Here is a 19,066-nt window from a genome sequence, read left to right as displayed (position 1 = left end):
TTTTTTTTAATGGAAGGTAGATGTGGGTTAAGTGGTGGTCCTCCGTAGGCCAGAGATGGCCTACAAGCCTTATCAATGGCTCACCACTATCTTTAACTAGCGAAGATAATTGCCCAGTAAATCCAGTGGAATTAAATTCACTCATGCTAACTGCGAGACTGGTTTTGTAATTCCATTTACATGATTTCATCAGACTTGCAAGTGAAGAACTTCCTCTTCCAAAGGCTGCTTGTCAAGCTGAGACGATCATTGTAAAGAAGCTGTAGAAGAAGATGGAGGATGAAGACGGATATATGAGTATAGACCCGGCAAGAAGGGACGTGTACATGTCATCTCCACGGGAGACTAAAGGTACTCTCTTAAATTTGTGTTCTTTTCATAAGTAGGGCATACTGGGAAGATTAAAGAACTGTAGATGTGATTTTGAAGGAGTTTGATTTGATAATGAAACTGGAACACAGGATTTTTTCCTTAAAATGTGGACAGAAATGTGTTCCAAATGGATATTGTGTGCATACAATCAGCGTCTCTCTCTGAGGTGGTTGCCCTATCCTCATCCACAGATAGTGGCACTGCTGTTTTTAGTCTTCATCAAGTACCACTGAATGCAGTATGGGGCTGAAATCAGCCACAACAAACTTGGTTCATCGTTTTGAATGGGATCCCTCAGTACCCACTTTATATGGATTAGGGTTGATGCATTTTTCAGTAAAAGATGTGGCCAAGACAGGTTGAGTTGTCACAGTAGCCCACGCTCTTCAGCACAGCTCTTTGACCCAAATGAACTGTTTATTATAGTTGGTTTTTTTAATTTTCCAAAAGATCATGTAAAAATACCCAATCGTTCCCCTCCCCCCACTATTACAGGCTACTTTTTTTTATACTCTTCCCCTACACCTACTGATAAAATTCTGTTAAGATAGAACAAGGGGCCATGAGTACAGTCTTGGGGTGCCAGCCTGGCTGGCAACCGGCAGAAGAATTTGGAGGGGGGACCTACCTGTCCACCATCCTCCAGGGTCATGACATCATTTCTGGCATGAACTGGAAGGGACATCAGTGCCTCAGGTGACTCCCTAGCATGGGCCCAAAACTTGAGTTTCGGGCGCATGCTAAAGGGTCACCCTGACACTCTGATGACACTTCCAGTTTGCACTGAATGTGATGTCATGACACTGGGGTGTGTGTGCCAGTATCCCTCCACCACGCTAGCAAGTAATGGTTGGGGCACTGAGCTGTTGGTGGGACATGAGTCTCCAGTCAAAGCAGGAGACTGGGGTGGCCTAGTACAATTTGTTGCAATCTGTTTGCCACGAATCCACAGCTGGGGACATTTAGTGGAGAGCACATGGTTTGCATACAGAAGGTCCCAGAGGTTCAGTTCTAGGCCAGTGAAAAACTCTCATGTGGGCCAGTCACTCTTCCTGGATCTCTGGAAAGCTGCTGTCAGTAGCAGAAGACTATACCGAGCTTGATGGACCAGTAATAGAAAGCAGCTTCATATTCAAATGAACACCTCATCATTTCTTTGCACATTGTGTATGTTTTAATCTCCTATTACATATTCCTTTTAGATTTGGCAAGGTTCCAGGGCTCAATGGTAGAGCACCTGTCGGCATGCAGAAGCGCCTAGGTTCAGTTCTTTGCATTTTTAGTTAAAAGGGCCAGGTAGGAGGTGATGTGAAAGATCTTGAAGATGAGATTTGCTGCCAGTCAGAGTAGCAAGACTGACCTTGCAAGGCCAATGTTCTTCTTGTTGTTGTTAGTATATGGCAGTGTGTGTGGAGTAGCCAGGAGATTGTCTGGCAGCCAGCAGTTCTAGCTCTTTTAGCGTTATGCACCTCTAGGTGGCAAGCTAGACTTTGTTTTTAAGGCAAAAGACGTTTCAGAGTTGGTTTGCCATTGCCTGCCTCTGCATCATGCCCCTGGTATTCCTTGGAGGTCACCCTTCCAAATACTAGCCACGGCCAACCCTTCTTAGCTTCTGAGATCTGATGAGATCAGGCTAGCCTGGGCTATCTGGGTCAGGGCAGACCAGTGGTCTGACTCAGCATAAGGCAGTTTCATGTGTTTGTTTGTGTTGGGGAGAGGCATCACATGTGCCACTTCAACACTGTGATTCCAGAAATCTGAAGTACGGGGTGCTTCTGTCTGGGCTGCTTCCCCCCTCCCAATCACCTTACTAGATCAAGGCTTGCTTACTTCCAATTAGTTGTATGCCACAGTGCTTCCTTAAGAAGCTCAAAACCACATATACAATGTCAGAATGATAAATATAACTGTGGAGAAACGCCATTTTATGCATATGTTTAAGTTGGTGTGGGCCAGATAGGAGGGGACCATCAAACCTGAGGCAGGCCTTGGCCTAGTCTCCTCCTCATCCCCCCCCCATCTCCAACCAGCAGTCAGAGGGCAGCTCCCTAGAGAGGACAGGAAGTCCATCAAGGCTGTGAGGAGATCTGCCCCAGAATGATGCAGGAGGGAGAGCCACTTCCTGGGCGGGAAGGGCTGTTTGATATAGTGGAGCTTTTGGGCGGGAAGCAGTCTATGAGAATTGAGGTCGGTCTGTCTGAAGTCTGGAGCCAGTCAGGCTGTCCGCTGGAGTCTGCAGAAGGCAGAGGCCATGTTGGGAGTTGTGCTAATTGTTGGGAGTTGTGCTGCAGCACATGTCTGTGAATGTGTCTACCCGTGCCACCCACACTCCCCCTTTTGGTTCATGTGTCCCCTGAGTGTTACCTCCTTACCAAAGGCGAATGGTGCAAGTTGGAAACCCCTAAGCGCTGGCAGAGGCACTCAAAGGTCTCTTCTTAAAACAAAACTTATCTTTATTAAAAGAAAAACATTCAAAGGTTTGCCTGGCAAGGTGGCTGGCAAGACGCTCTGCCACCTGCCAACACAGTACACTCCTATTTCCTAAATATTGATAGTAAATACACAGGAAAAAAAACATGCAAGCAAAGTCCTGTCCCACCCCAAAGCATGCAACGAACAAAAGGCCTCTCGGGCTGACTCCTACTAAGAGCCAGCAAAAGTCTGTTGGATCTGACCAGTATTTATACCAAATGACCAAAGAGGTCCCTCAATAATTAAATTACAGTTGTAAATTAACATTTTGGAGTTTTACAGGAAATTGCCTTCCTGCGTCTTACACAAGAAAAATTCACATTCCACAGGATCAATACAGTGTCATTGTTTTCTCCTGGTGTTTCCCAATCATGGGAAATAAACTGTCCTTTGATGTTATCTCAGATGGGGTGTGTGTGAACTCTCTGTATCTCAGGAAGTTAGTTTGTCTTTTGGATTAAAGTCTGCCAAACTGCCCAAATGGCCTTTCTTGTTAACACACATTTTATTGTCCAGGAAATTGTAGGTCTCACACCTGTGGAGATTTCCTGGGAATGGAATGTTGACCAAGAAAGAGATTTGCTTGGAACAGGGTTTGCAAAGAATCATGGGGTTTGGTTCAATGAAACAGGCCAAGGCTGTCTGCTGTTTTGCTAGCAATGACAGAGACAGGTACATGGATTTTATAAACTATTTGGTTCACTTTAAACCCAAACCTTCTATATTTCTAAAATTTCTTACCACACTAATCTAACCTTCTCCAGTGAAAGCAAGTCATGTGCCTGCCCTGCAGACCATCTAGACAGGGTGTGTGTAGTGAAGGGAGGGATGGAGCGATTTATTATTCACCTTTATTTTGATTCTTCAGTTCACTGTTAATATGCCTGTATATAGTTGAGTGGTTTCAAAATAAATCCTTTTACTGTTGATATTGAGAAGTCCCTCTGTACCGCATAGTTCCCCCTGCCGCTTGGACATGCTAGGGGTGGTTAGGGACTCCCTGAGGAGAACAAGAGCAAAATGGCCAGTTGCTAACTCTCCAGGGGAGTCCCAAAGATTGCCAGGAAGCCCTGAGGTGGGTTCCTAGCGACATCAGAGGGAGGTTAGGGGGCTGTCCTGCCTAACCAGAGACAGTGGTGGCAGCAATACCCGGAGGCAGTGGTGAAAAACTGCCCTTTCAGGTGCCAGGTCAGGCAAAGGAGGGGTGGGCAGAGTGGGGTCTGCCAGCTGACGCGGGCCCGTTCCGCCACAATAACAATCTCCATAATTTATTTTTTAAAAACCACCCTTGGTATTTATTTATTTATTTATTTGTTAGATTTTTATCCCGTCCCCCCGGCCTAGGCCGGCTCAGGGCAGCTTACAGACAGAATAAAATTCTGACAATCTTATAGCATAAAATCACATCAGTTAATATAAATACAATGTTAAAACCAAGACGGAATAAAGTGCTAGCAAACATTTCCTCATTTTACGGTCAGCTCCTTGGACACCTTCAGCTGTCTCAGGTGATTGGCTCAGGCAGCGGGACAGGGTTCCTCCAACGTAGGTGTCAATTGTTCGTGGAGGTAGTAGTGGTGGCGGCTCCAAAAGCCTGGCAGAAGAGCTCCGTTTTACAGGCCCTGAAGAACTGTGAAAGGTCCCGCAGGGCCCTGTTCTCTTCTGGGCACTCATTCCACCAGAGTGGAGCTGCCACCGAGCTGCCCTGGCCCTAGTTGCCACCAGTCTGCCTCCTTGAAGCTCGGGAGAGCCAGCCGATTCTGGGTCCCAGATCGCAGCGTCCTCTGTGGGTACATATGGGGAAAGGTGGTCCCTCAGGTATGCAGGCCCCTGGACATAAAGGGCCTTAAAGGTGAGAACCAGCATGTTGAAGTGAACCCAGTATGCTATAGGCAGCCAGTGCAACATCTTTAGCATTTTTAGTTTTGCGACAAGGGCAGCCCCATGTAGAGGGCATTACAGTAATACAATCTCGAGGTGACCATCGCATGGATCACTGTTAACAGGTCATTGCATTCAAGGAAGGGAACCAACTGCCTGATCAGCCAAAGATGGTAAAAGGCTGACTTGGCAGTGGCTGCTACCTGGGCCTCCATTGTTAAGGAGGCATCCAGGAGCACTCCCAGACCTTCGGTGCTGGCATGAGTGGTGCCCCATATAAGGTCGGGAGTGGGATCTCTACCATTGGGCCGCTTCGACTCAGGCACAGGACCTCCGTCTTCATCAGATTCAGTTTCAGCCAACTCAGCCTAAGCTAACCAGCCACAGTTGTAACGCCCGGTCTAGGTCTTCCGGTTTGGAGTCGGACTGGCCGTCCAACAGCAGATAGAGCTGGGTGTCATCCGCATACTGGTAACAACCCAGTCCATGCCTCTGGGCAATCTGGGCAAGAGGGTGCATGTAGATGTTAAAAAGCATCAGAGACAGCACCGCCCCTTCAGGCACTCCACATTCCAATGGGTGCCTTCGGGACAGCTGATCCCCCAGCGCCACTCTTTGTCCCTGATCTTGGAGAAAGGAAGCAAGGCACTGCAAGGCTAGTCCCTGGACTCCAGTGTCAGTGAGGCGGTGGATCAGTAGCTGATGGTCGACCATATCGAACGTGGCTGACAGGTCTAACAACAACAGCACTGCCGATCCGCCCCAATCCAGATGCCTCCGGAGGTCATCTGTGAGGGCGACCGGTGCCATCTCTGTCCCGTGGCCAGGGGGAAAACCAGACTGGAAGGGGTCTAAAATGGAAGCGTCATCCAAAAAGCCCTGTAACTGCATTGCTACTGCCCTCTCTATTATCTTGCCCAAATAGGGCAAGTTGGAAACTGGTCGATAGTTGGACAATTCGGCTGGATCCAGAGATGGTTTTTTCAGGAGGGGGAGCACCACTGCTTCCTTAAGTGCCTTTGGGAAGTGCCCCTCAGAGAGGAACTTGTTGATAATCTCCCAAAAGGCACCCCATAACCTTCATGGCCAGCTTTAATTAGCCACGAAAGACACGGATCAAGGAAGCATGTGGTAGGGCATTGTCAGACCCCAGAGGAACCACTCTTCATGCAATATTCCTTAATAATGTTTATTGGGAAGATTTGGACTTCTGGTAAGGTTAACACCTTTGTCAGAACTAACAAGCAATAGCACAGGGTTGGTAATTGGGGAATGGGTTCCACCCCTCAGCCATACATCACACACGCACAGGCTTACTACTGGTCATGAAAGAATATACGACCTAACTAGCCATGTCTCAAGTCTTATCACTCCCAAGGTTACTGGTCTAGCTGGAACCTGTGAACCGTATGGGGGTAGCTTCGGGAAAATTATGAGCGGCGCCTCCACACAACACCAGGCACTAATTCTCACACTCCTCCCCTCAGGAATGTCAGGGAGGACTGATAAGGTAACAAGCAAGTGGGCAGATGAGCAAAGTGGACAGGGTTTACGAAAGCGAAAGTAAGCGTTAGAAATACAAGGCAATAAAGTCACAAGCATTGATCAGGGAAAGGGGTCCGATCCTGACAGGCTGTCACGGCTCAGGTGGGGTGTCACCTGACTCTGCCACCACTCTGGTTTCAGACTCCCTTGAGAAGGCCCAGAGCACCCTCCCAAGACCTTCTGACCTCCCTTTTGGCCGAATAATAGGCATGAGGACCAGGTAGAGTGAACAATGAAAATAGTTTATTGTATAAGAGGTCAAACAAACAAGGTGCAGAAATACAACAGTAAGTGGGTGAAAATAAAATAAATCAAATGCCCTAACAATCTAAATATATACTGTCCCTAGCTCACTATCTTAAGTGGCCTTAGACTACTCACCCTTCCCTCAGGATGAGGGTTTCTTCCCCACAGCAGCCTCTTTCTTCTGGCCCTGTTTCCTGGGAAAAGAACAGCTTTTCCTCTTGTACCAGTTCTTTTATTCCCCAGCCCTCTTCTTCCCTGTTTGTTCAAAATCCGCGCCAAAACTTCCCAAGGCCTTCTGGGGTTTGTAGGCCCAGCCTCCCCTACTACTAGCCAGACTCCCTGGGTCTAGTAGGCCTCTGGTGGCATAGCCCAGATCATGACACAGGTATACAGTTAAGAGCAATTTGTCAACTTCTTCTAGGCTGAGCGGGCTGAAATAATCCATAATGTGACTAGAAGACGTGGTTGCATATTGTGTATGCAAACAGTTCCAGCTAATGGAATCAATAGTGACACAGCCAAAGCGTGTCTGTCACCTGTACATAAATCCTCAAAAACCTTCTTTGAAACCAAGGCCTGGCACAGATTTCTTTAAAACTTCAGGTTGCAACAGAGGGCCAAGCTACATACTATATTACAAAGCAGTCCCAGGAGATGGGATTTGAACTGGACTGAAGCACTGAAGAAGGGGGTTCCCTTCTGTAAGCCCACATGCCTGCTATGGTGTTTTTATGAACTAGGTTACTGTACCTGATGAAGTGTGCCATCGCTGTACCTGATGAAGTGTGCCAACGACAGACTGTGCCAGAAACTGACATGCTGTGAGCACCCAATAGGGATACTTACCAAAGACTGTGTTCCTGTAATGGTGGTTTCTCCTGAGGTGTTCCCATGTCCAGCAGACTCCATTTCGTTCCAAGCACATGGTCACAGAAAGCAGCAAACGCCATTTCAGAACAACCTCCTGGGGCCCCCCTCCCCCTCGCACCAACAGCACGTACTCACAAAGACCCTATTCAACCTGGCTGCATGGACATGAGTCATCCATCTACATACGAATACCCCTAGCCCAGGTGTCTTGATTGAGTTAGCCACTAGCTCTCAAATTGCCCGCCATACCCCAGGCCCTCCCAGAGAAATACAGTAGCCAATCCCTGACCTTTTGGCTATGACCGAACACAGCATCACAAGGGGAGATCTCCTGGCCCCAGTCCCTCCTCTGACCCTCTCTGATATAATCAGAAACACACCTCCAGTTCGGTCTCTTGAGCATTCTACCTGAACCCCCCCAGCGCTCTCAAACTACGCCCTCTATTTAACCTGCTTTACCCTTCAATCCATCTTTCTATCCCAAATCCTTCCCATCCCTCTCTTTGTTCTAGCAGTGCACAGCTAGAACTTCTTAGCACGTGGTCTTAGCTGGTCTGAGTCCATTCGCTATTCTTTTCCATTTTCTCCCAATCCTTACCCCTTCGCTTGAAGTTTGGAGCCACGCAGGAGCAGCTAGGTAATTATACCCCAAAGCATCAACCAAAGTTACCTGCAAATTGCAACTGTGCTGAATTATTCTCTCTTTATTTCTTAGTTCTTGTGTGTTGTGATTGTTGTGTGTTATTGTGAGAAGTGAGCCAGTAAACTATAATTATTTTAAGGAAGTCTGCCTCAGTCTCTTATTGGGAACCTCAGAAACAGCAGCATCCTCCGTAAACCATAGACGGTGAATCCCGATAAACTGTTCCAATTGTTTCTCTTTGAGAGCAATTTGGCTAACACTTCCAAGCTCTCTGCATATTCCAGTTTCTTTGGAGAATGTGGCTGCTTTGGAAGGTGGACATTATATAGTGGCATTATACCTGGCTGAGGTCCCTCTTTTCCCCAAACCCCATTTCCCCAGGCTCCACCCTAGGGTTGCCAGGACCTTACCTTGAGCTGGTGGGGGGTGGGAAGGAGCCTTCTCTGATGACAACATGTGGAAGTAATGCCATCACGCCGGGGGTATCACACAGAGACGTTCTGGTTCTTTGGGCAAACTCTTATGGTAAAGTTGGGCTCAAACCATAGAGTTTTGCCCCAAAACCAGAGCATTGCCATGCAACATCCATGGTGTGATGGCTTCACTTCCACGTGATGTCATCAGGGTCATAGCTTTTGGGGGCAGGACTTCCCCCACTGGCCAGCTGGCTGCCAGTGGGCAGGAGCCCACAAAATTGGGGGATTCCTCCTCTTCTACCTGGCCACTAGCAACCCTACTCCACCCCCAAATGTCCAGGGATTTCTTAACCTAGACTTGGAAACTTTATCCTACACTGAGTTATGTCATTCCAAGCCCATTGACTTAAATGGATTTAGAAGGGTATAGCTCTACTTAAGGTGCATTGTCACGACCCCCCTGCCCATTAATTTTTTTCTGAGATAGAACTGCACACTGGATAATCTGAAAGGCAAGATGCCTTTTCTGTGCCTGACTTCCCCCTTACTATGGCTGAGCAGCTAAGTATGTATGGGGATTCAGCTTTGGGTAAAGAATTGTGTTTCACCATTCCCTAGACACATGGTCCCAATTTGTTACCATCCCACTGTTGATTTTTATATCCAAAATGGAAGTCAAGGGCACTGGAGACTTGGGGGTTGGAGCCCTGAGAGGGCATGGTTTGGGAAGCGGAGGGACCTTAGCAGATATAATGCCATTATATAATGTCCACCCTCCGAAGCATCCTTTTTCTCTAGGGGAATTGATCTTTGCAGTCTGGAGATCTGCTGTAATTCTGGGAGATATCCAGGCCCCATCTGGAGGTTTACAACAATTTAAGGAAATTGATGAATCAGTATAGACCAGTGGTTCTCAAACTGTGGGTTGCGACCCCTTTGGGGGTCAAATGACCCTTTCACAGGGGTCGCCTAAGACCATCGAAAAACACAAATTTTCGATGGTCTTATGATAGCAACGAAAATAATTTTATGGTTTGGGGTCACCACAACATGAGGAACTGTATTAAAGGGTCGCGGCATTAGGAAGGTTGAGAACCACTGGTATAGACCATATATGACAATGTCAAATAAAGTTCTAAAGTATTCCAACTTTATGGTCCATTTTGGAATTGTGAAGTCTTTTCTGGGATTGTAAAGTTTTCTTTAAACCCTTAACCTATCTGAGTATCGATTGTGTTTTATGTACTGTATAACCATTAGTATATTGAATAATAAGCAGATTCTAAGAGCTGGAATACTTTGCAGCTTTATTTGATGTTAAGTCATATAAGGCCCATCTGGAGGTTGGAAACCCTAAGCAGCCTCCATTCACAAGGCCCTGCTTCACACATATGCACAAACATACTCACTGACCAGTGTTTAAAATCAGGGCTCTCTCAGCAAGGCAACCCCGTTTCCAGACAGTTGGGAGAATCTCTGTGGAGAGAAGCGTTCCTTCAAAAGTGTTCCAGCAGGCCCAGCTTTGGTAAGGTCTTTATGGGTCAAAACCAGTAGCTCGAATTGGATCTAGATGATACTTAGTACTAGCCAGTACTGTTCATGCTGCAGTTTATGAATATGTTGGAACATCTTTAGCTACCAAAAGCTGGGCACAATTTCATTTAAAAAACCTCATCTGAAGACATGGCAATCTGTTTCCCTGTGTGGAACTCCCTTGCCAGATTTTTGTCTTATGCTTTCTGTAGAACATTGTAGTTATTGGCTATCTTTGAACTTTGTACTGAAAGACCCAAAGGTGAAGCTTTTCCAGAATTTCACCCTCAACTTCAATCCCACAGATATTTCCTCAAACCTTTGCTGGTGGAAAATTGGTCTCGGTGTTTCTCTGGCAGGAATTGCTGCTCTGACTGTGGTTCTGATCGTGGTCAGTCTTTCAGGTAAGCATTTTCTGCTCTTTTCCTTCTGTTTTGGAAGGACCTTTCCATATAATGAGGGCTTTCCACTCTATTCATTTGTTGACCACAAATTAGGGATATCAGCTTCCAGGTGGGGCTTGGGGATTCCCCTGGAACTATAGCTCACCTCCAGACTACAGGGATCAGTTCTCCAGAAGAAAACCAAGGGTATAGCATTATATCTCACTAAGGTCCCTGTCCCCCGAAGGCTCCACTCAAATCTCCTGGAATTTCCCCATCTGGATCTGGCAATACCCCCCATCCCCTGCCGGTGGCCAGAGGGGACCTGGCAACCCTACCACAATTTGTCTCAGGGACTCGGGAGTGAGTTTAGCCCAGTGACAAAGCTAAGAGATTACAGCATTTTAAGTTTTGCCCTGGATCTTCCAGAGAATTCTTGTAAACAAATATTTTCTGGCTAAGCACAGAATAGTAGGGGGAGCAGCAGATAGCAGACTACATGTCCTCTGCTCTAGTGGGTATGTGGCAGGATATGCATTTTTCTATTAAAAACCAAGGCTGGTTCCAGGTTTCGATTGGCCCTAGCCAGTGAGTGATCAGGGCCCCACCCTTCCTCTGCTCGCCATTGTGCCCTCCATTTCCACCTCCTTGCTCATCTGCCTGCGGTCTTCGTCCTCACTACTTAACCATCCATCCTCTTCCACCCACTCATTCATTTTCTCATCCCTCTGGTGCTCGCCCACCCTTCCCTGACTGTACTGGGCAGTGTGTACAGCTGGGAGTGTTGGTGGTGGGAGGGCTCATAACAAGAGGAGGGGGGTGGCAGCAGTGGCCCCACCTGAAGACCGGGCCTTTGGTAGCTACCCCACCTCAGAGTGTGTTAATGCTGACCCTGGTAAAAATAATATTTAATCGCTGGGAAAGTGTGATTCATTGCACTATGCTGGTACCATTCCCACTGCTATGCATATTATAGCGCCCTTGGTGGCTGTTCATTTTGTAACCCATCATGTCTTTCTAGCTTTCCAGGATTCCTCGCAGACGGACGTATATCCAATGCTCTTCCCTGCACGCTTATGTGGCTCAAAGGATAGCAGTGTCCTGCAGAGTCTTTATCAGCTCCCGAAATACAATTCATGCACATCGAGTGAGGCCTCATGCGCTGGTGAGTTCAACTCTGAGTGTGCATTAAGAGCACAAGTCCATTTTGTCATGAAAACCTGGTCAAATTCAGTGCTCCAAATGTGGTGGCAGCTATTACCTCAGATGGTTTTAATAGGTATTTATAGACCCCTGCCACACAGGTGGAAATTGATGTGGCCAAAAGAGACACGCGGCGGCGGGATCAGACTGATCCCATGAGCCACTGCGCGGTTGCTCCCCGGCACGATCAGATGCCAGGGGAAAAGACATGGAAGGGAGCGCGAGGCAGCCAGCTGCACATGTGTGCGCATGCGCAGTTTGGCTGGGATCCTCGAATGCTCCTGAAGACGGGCGTTCCTGCGATCCGACGGCCGCGCTTGCTGTGGCGTTTCAGGTAAGTCCTTCTCTTTACTAGGTTCTTTTTTGCTCTGTGTTACTGGGCTGAAGGGACGGATCGGGGACGGGTGCGCGCCGCTTCACAGATGTTGCGGTTTGATCGCACCCATTTGTTGCGCCCCCGATCCGTCCCTCTTCCGGGCCTAAACCTCCCATGTGACCGTGGCCGAAACCTCTCTTCAGAGGTAGTATTCCTCAGAACTTTAAGGGCTATTTTCGTCTTGCCCTTCTTGGGAATTTTTCTGAGGTAGGGTTGCCATCTCTGGGTTGGAAAATACCTGGAGATTCGGGGGGGGTAAAGCTCAGGGAGGGTGGGGTTTGGGTAGGGGAGGGACCTCACAGCAGGGTATAATGCCACAGAGTCCACCTTGCAAAGCAGCCATTTTATCCAGGGGAACTGATCTTGGTTGTCTGGAGATCAACTGTAATAATGGGAGATCTCCAGGTGCCACCTGGAGGTTGGCAGCCAAATCTCTGAGACATCTCTGTCTGCTCACTGTTTCAGAATGCTGGACTAGATAGTTTTTTGGTCTCGTGCTTCCTGATAGCCTCATGGGGGCAGTTTTTCCTACTCCATTTAACCATGTAGCCAGGCTTTTTTTTCAGGAGGGGGTGCCGGGGTACCAGGTCTGCACTAATTAACTTAGATTTAATTTAAATGGCTTCATGCGGGGAAAGGGGTGCAATTTGACTCTGAAGTCCTCCTGGTTGTGTAAGAAGTGCCCAGGCCAGGATTGTGCCTTTAAGAGCAACAGAGGGGCATGGAGCAGGCCTGGCCAGCTGGCAGGCACTGTTAAAGGAGACTCGCACTGGGGAAGTTCAAGGCAAAGGCAGCAGGGTCGGGGAAGCCTTGACCATTGCAGCAGGCAGTGCTGGAGAGCCCCACATTAGAAAGCTGCCCCACACGCCAACACTGCACAAAACACCTATTGTTGAGCTTTTTACCTCGGCCAATCCTTGCGGCTCACGCCCCCCTCCTATCAGCCACCGCCACATCGCAAGAGGCGAATTCCACACAACTGGGATGGGGAGTCCTCAGTTCGTGTTAAAAGGCTAGCCTAGACCAGTAGAATGGGGCCGCAGTAGCTCAGGGGTTAAGATGCTGAGTTGCAGACCGAAAGGGTCAGTAGCTCAGCAGTTCGAGAGCATGACGGAGAGAGCTCCCGTCTCTGGCCCCAGCTCCTGCCAACCTAGCAGTTCGAAAGCAAAGAAATTGCAAGTAGATAAATCGGTATCGCTTCAGTGGGAAGGTAACAGTGTTCCATGCGCCTCGGCATCTAGTCATGCCGGCCTCATGACCACGGGAGAAGTCTTGGGATGGTGCTGGCTCTTTGGCTAGGAAACAGAGATGAGCACCGTCCCCTAGAGTCGATTCGACTGACTTTTGAGCAAGGGAAACCTTTACCTTTACCTTTACTTTAGACCAGTAGAGCTGTTTGTTTGAAAGAGACTAGCGCAAGCCCAGGAACGGTCTCCTCAACTAATCTATAGCCGAATATTCAGAATGGCAGAAACAACATAGCTTCCCACAGTGAACTGCCTCATTCTCCCTTTTGAGCTAGATAGAAAGACATGAGTGCTGAGTAGATCGATCTGCCTCCTTGCAAATGTTCAGTCAACATTTACAGATCAAGATGGGTAGCCATGTTAGTGTGTCTGTGGCAGCAGAAAAGAGCAAGAGTCCAGTAGCACCTTAAAGACTAATAAAATATGCGGCAGGATACAAGCTTTTGTGAGTCACTACTGACTTCTCGATGTTTACAGTTTGGTTTTTTTCCTCTTCATTTGACTTAAAGTGACCTAAGGGGGGGGGGCTGCTAGGGTGGGGCTGCTGTAGATTTGAAAGGGGGCGGAGCTCCGTATGCCCCACTGCTGGCTATGGCCTTGACTCCATTGCAGGCTTTATATCCGGGGTCAGTGGAGAAGGAAGAACAAGGACTACCCAATGCTTCCTGGGTGTTGCAGCTACAGGGCCTGGGCCACAACATTTTGGACAGGTTCTCAGCAGGGGTGCTTCATGTCTCTCTGCCTGGTTTCTGTGGCTGTGCTGGCTGTGTAAATGTTCATTTTTTTAAAAAGTATTATTAGGATTTACCCCTAAGATGGGAAAGGGCCAGGGGTCTTGTGGGAAATTAATATTTTTCTGCATTCCTAGTGCCGCTGCCCCTAGTACATGTTTACCTCCCTTCCTTTCATGCCTGGCCCCATTGTACAGTTTTTATTATCTGTGTGGTAAGGGGAAGTTACAATTTAATATAGTGAGAATATTTGTGAAAAGGAAACTGAATCCAGCTAGTGCTGCCTCTGGAATTTTTCACTGCTCCGGGAAATGGGGATGATGCAACACTATTGATGGGGACATGTTGGTATTTCAGATTATTCCCTGCACATTTTATAACGATTCAGTAGTTCACTTTTTAAAACTTCTTCTCCAGCCTAAACTTTAAAATCATAACTTTGAATCTCAGGAACAAATCTGTGATATTGCACCACTTTGTGTGTGAGTGTGTTTTTAATTGTGCAGCATAATTTTTTTGCTTTATTCCTTCGGTCTTGCACAGCTGTTCCTTCTGAAATCTGCGTAGAGATCCCAAAGAGCCCCATAAATGCTGTGGTCAATCAAACAGCTATCATTCCAGTCAAAATTCAAGTCCCAAAGCCTGACTGGGATTTCATCGAGGTCCTCTGGCACCATACCCGAGGAACTCCACAGGACTTCATTCTGAAATATGGCCTGAGGTCATGCAGTCCCAAGAGCAAACCACAGCTGTGGTGGAAGCGTGAATGCCACCTCCTTTTAGAGGTTATGCCAGCCCACCGGTGGAGAATGTCGGCCATGATGAACGCTTGGCTCATCATCTGGAATGTGGAGGTGAAACATGCTGGAAGATACCAAGTGACAGTCAAATCTAACAACATGAAAGAGGCATGTAGTTTTGTGGACCTGAAAGTAACAGAAGGTAAGAGAAGGCAATGAGGGAGCAGTTTGCAGGGGTTGTATAGTCCCAAACAGGAACATGTTCAGTGGAGTCCAATGGTAAAACTGCTTCTAGACTTTACCATGTCAGGCTGTCTGGTAGAGGTTGTATGTTTGAATTCTTCACTATTGGGGGTGGGGGGACTTCTTGCGTACTTGGGATATAAGCATGCCAGGGAGATACCTAGTTGAAACTTTCCCCATGATGTTCTGATTTTCTCTGTGTAAAACGTTTATGTGAGGAAATATTCAGCAAAATGCTGGAGTGGATCCAACCATCCTCCAAGTTACTTCCTTCCAGCTGGAGGATCTCTCCTTCAACTTAAGTGGCTCTTCTTCTTATGGAAGAACCCTTAATTGGGATAAAGCCTCCATAGATTGGAGGAAGGCTTCAGCCTTGAGCCATAAAAAGGTGGGGTATACATACTTTAATAAATAAACTTTGCTAGGGTTGCCAAGTCCATCTTCCACCTCCAGCGGGGGACTTTGGGGGTGTTCCTGGAGGGGGTGGGGCATCCCCAACGTGATGACGTCATGTTGGGGAGGTCTGCCACCACCACCGACCCGCCCGTGCGCCGGATCTCCAGAAACAGCAGTTCCCTGCACTTAAAGTAGCCGGCAGCCGGCATTTCCCCTTTAAGAGCAGTTGCGTTTCCCTTTTAAGAATGAAGGTGGCATTTCCCTGCAAGCTTGCAGAGTTCGCGCTTGGGATGAAACACAGGTTGCAAACACTTAAAGGGAGAGAGATGGGTGGCTGTGGGTGTTGGGGGTGGGGCTTCACCCACCGGCCAGATAGCCAGCGGCGGGTAGAACCCCCCAAAATGGGGGGCCCCTGGCAAACCGGGGGGGGGGGGGGTTTGGCAACCCTAAACTTTGCTCAGTGTAGTGGTAGGATAAGGAAAAGATCCACTGCAGTAGCTTTTCTACAACCTGAAGTGGTACAGTCCTGAACATAATCTTAGAGGTAGGAGGTGTGGAGGCCAAGAAACCTCCCGTGGACCAGAACCAGAAGTACATGAGAATAAAAGCAAGTGGTATAGAATGTAATACTTTGGCCCTACTTAGACCTGTCCTTCTAGCTGAAGCAGCATAGTGAATCTACCATGCAATCTGTATGGGTGTACGACTAGTTGTAATGCCAAGAAGTGCAGCTTATTTCTGCAAGTAAGCAATGTGAGAACACATGGACATTCTTCATCTTAAGGGAAGCTTTGGGAGATGTAGGTAAGAATAAGATTCATCTTGTGAGACCTTTTCCACATGCTTGATCTACCCTTGATTTTCTTGCAGTTGATTAACAAGCACTGGAAATAGGTTGGGCATGGTTATTCCACCCTGTGCATTTTCACAGTTGTGGAGTCAGTTTATTTTCTTTTGTGCGTGCCTTAAATAATGAGAAGTTTCAACGGAAGGTTCTGTCATCATTGATGGTATCATCAGTGGTGTCACAGCACCTTGTTGTTTTTTTAATGGCCCTAAACTATCAATATAGTGTTGTAATGATAGTTAAGGTCTCGGTCACATGGGCCGTAAAATGCGCGCGGGGGGAGCGTGGCAGTTTGGCCTGGAGCAAAATAACGCGCGGCCGCCCGATCACACATTCCGTCAAGGTCCCGTGGGTAGGGGCGAGGTGGCGATCACATGATGATCCTGCAGCGTGGCAAAGAAGCAGCGCGGCGCGATCTCACCAACAGCATGCGCGATTCTGCGGAGCAATGGAACTTTCGCTTTCCTCTTCATGCGCATGTGCTGTTGGGTGTGTTGGTCCTCCGTGGGGGACTGTGGGGGGGGGGGAAACCTGTTTGCGATGGGACATGGGCGGGCGCCGGATGCCACAAACTACCACCAGAAACGCGATCAGACGCCAGCCCTTGCTTCGCACTTTCCAGAAACTAGTACCTCGGAGGTACTAGTTTTTAACTCCGCATCTTCCGCGGAAAGCCTCGGGTTTGCCATGGGAGCTCAACGCTTCCCAGATGTTGCAGTGTGATCGCGCCCGGAAAATCTGCCTATCATTTGTCTCAGTAGCGTGGCTAATGCTCTGTGTGACCGCAGCCTAAGTAGGTTTTCTGAATTCCCAGCTTTCATTACAAAACAAAAGTAAGTCTCTATCCCTTGTTCTCACAGAGATATGCCTTTTTCCTTATATCTACATGAAGGAGGAGACTAGAGGCTTACAATTTTTAAAAAAATGAAAGTTGGGAATTTAGAGAACCTGGTTAAACTATTACAACACTATATCAATATTTTAGGACCATTTAAATAAAATAAAAACTGAAACCGCTCATCTTCAGGCTAGAAGAGAGGACAGGGGGAGTGGTGGTAATAATCCAGCCCTTGAAAAGTGGGCTGGAGGTGGTTGGGACCAAAAGAACCAACAGAAACATTATGCCTGAGAAAAAAGCTGACTCAAAATCAGCATCTAGAAAAAGATCAGGGTAAAAGTGGCCTCAAAACCTGGGAAATAACAAACTGGGGGGGGGGGCATAAATATCCTGAGGAATAACCAAAAGAAGAGCAAAAATGAAAGGCACAAAATGTGGGGGGATAAACTGAAGCAGTATGCGGCCAGAACTGATAGAAAAAACACATACCGAAAAGCTCTGAGTTTGGTCTTTGAGGAGTTATAGGGAAATTGATTCAGATTCCTTTTCCCCTAGAAAAGGTAAGGCTGAGGAAACCAGACCCATAATGTTTCCTGTTTCAAGGCAGAATTCCAGTTTTCAAGACTGATTCATGCTCTCACATCTTGAATCCCCCCCTCTTTCTTTCTTTCTTTCTTTCTTTCTTTCTTTCTTTCTTTCTTTCTTTCTTTCTTTCTTTCTTTCTTTCTTTCTTTCTTTCTTTCTTTCTTCCCTGATTAGTATCTGCTTCATTTAATGTTTGTCAACAATATTTTCAGTTAAGAAAGCCTTCCCAAAGTTGAGCTGGATAGATCCGAACAAGCTTTGCAACAGAGCTTCTGTTAAAATAAATCTAGCAAAGTTGGAGCTGCAAAGATCCAAACAGAGGTCGTTGCAAAAACAGGTCTCTCATTGCAATTCAGGTCAAGTTTCCTAAATTTGAGCTGATAGCTCAGAGATTAGATCTCAGGCTCAGAGATTAGTTCCTTTGTCAGGTAAACAGGAGATGCCTAGGTTACTGTATACAGGCTAAAACTGCACTTTAAAATATTGTGGTTTTCCTTTATTCTTGGTAGAGTTATATTTGTGCTTTCCTCCCTGCCAGATAGCAAAGACATAAGAATGGATGGACAGAACCGAACCCAGAAGCAGCAATGATTTCCCTTTCTTCAGTATCTCTTCTTTGGTATCCATTCACGAAATCTGGCTGAAGATGAGCATTTTTGCAATGCTGGGAAGAGAGAAGAGCTGGCATGTTACAGTGGCTGGTGATACTGGGATGGACATTGACCTTGCAGCTGAGATCAAGAAGACCCATCTTTTTTTCCACGTGGTTTGTTTTAAATATTGATCATTTGTGTAACTATTTTTACTTGTGAGGCCCCCTCAAGCAGCTCTCTAAAAAGGCGTCAAGTTCCATAAACAAAGAAACAATCCTTATGATCCTGCCATCTCTTAGCCTCAGCTCATTTCTTGTAAAAATAGAAGTGATTAAAATATACCACATTTACTCAAAAAGATTACTCTGAATTTTAAGAAGACCCAGGACATAACTGTCACTTGTATGTGAATAGATCAAGATTGGTAGCCGTGTTAGTCTGTCTGTAGCAGTAGAAAAGAGCAAGAGTCCAGTAGCACCTTGAAGACTAACAGAATTTGTGGTAGCTTTCGTGAGTCACTGCTCACTTCCAGCTAGAAACTGAAGAAGTGAGCAGTGACTCACGAAAGCTCATACCCTGCCACAAATGTTGTTAGTCTTTAAGGTGTTTCAGCAGGCAAACAGTAGTCTGACACCTGAGGCTCAGGTGTCCTCACCTCCCCTCTGTTGGGGTCAAACAAGGGCTACCAGCCTCCAGGTGGGGGACTGGAGATCTCCCAGAACCTGGCCCATAGCTCACATGGGCCCAGCCCCCTTATGTTTCTTCTGGGCCCCCTCTCTCCTGGGCTGCCCCCAACATGCTCCAACTTACCACCTGCACTGTACTTCCATTTAAATTAGCTGGCGGGCCCCCAGAGGCCCCCTCCCAAAGAATTCCCTAGCTACAGGGCTGCCCAGAACTGTAGTT

The 19,066-nt window shown here is 47.3% G+C and overlaps 1 protein-coding gene across 1 annotated transcript; it reads left to right on the top strand.

Annotated features, from left to right (window-relative positions):
• The first annotated feature begins 290 nt into the window (after positions 1-290).
• Positions 291-18,631, top strand: LOC107113595. The gene is made up of 5 exons (XM_015414946.1): positions 291-351; positions 10,284-10,382; positions 11,383-11,526; positions 14,462-14,860; positions 18,106-18,631. The coding sequence occupies exons 1-5, from the start codon at positions 294-296 to the stop codon at positions 18,156-18,158; spliced, it is 753 nt and encodes a 250-aa protein (XP_015270432.1). The 5' UTR covers positions 291-293; the 3' UTR covers positions 18,159-18,631.
• The last annotated feature ends 435 nt before the right edge of the window (positions 18,632-19,066 follow it).

The sequence above is a fragment of the Gekko japonicus genome, unplaced genomic scaffold (assembly GCF_001447785.1).
Source record: "Gekko japonicus isolate JY-2015 unplaced genomic scaffold, Gekko_japonicus_V1.1 scaffold1695, whole genome shotgun sequence".
Lineage (NCBI taxonomy): Eukaryota > Metazoa > Chordata > Lepidosauria > Squamata > Gekkonidae > Gekko > Gekko japonicus.
The sequence above is the reverse complement of the archived record's forward strand: the minus strand, read 5'-3'. Positions and strand labels throughout refer to the sequence as shown.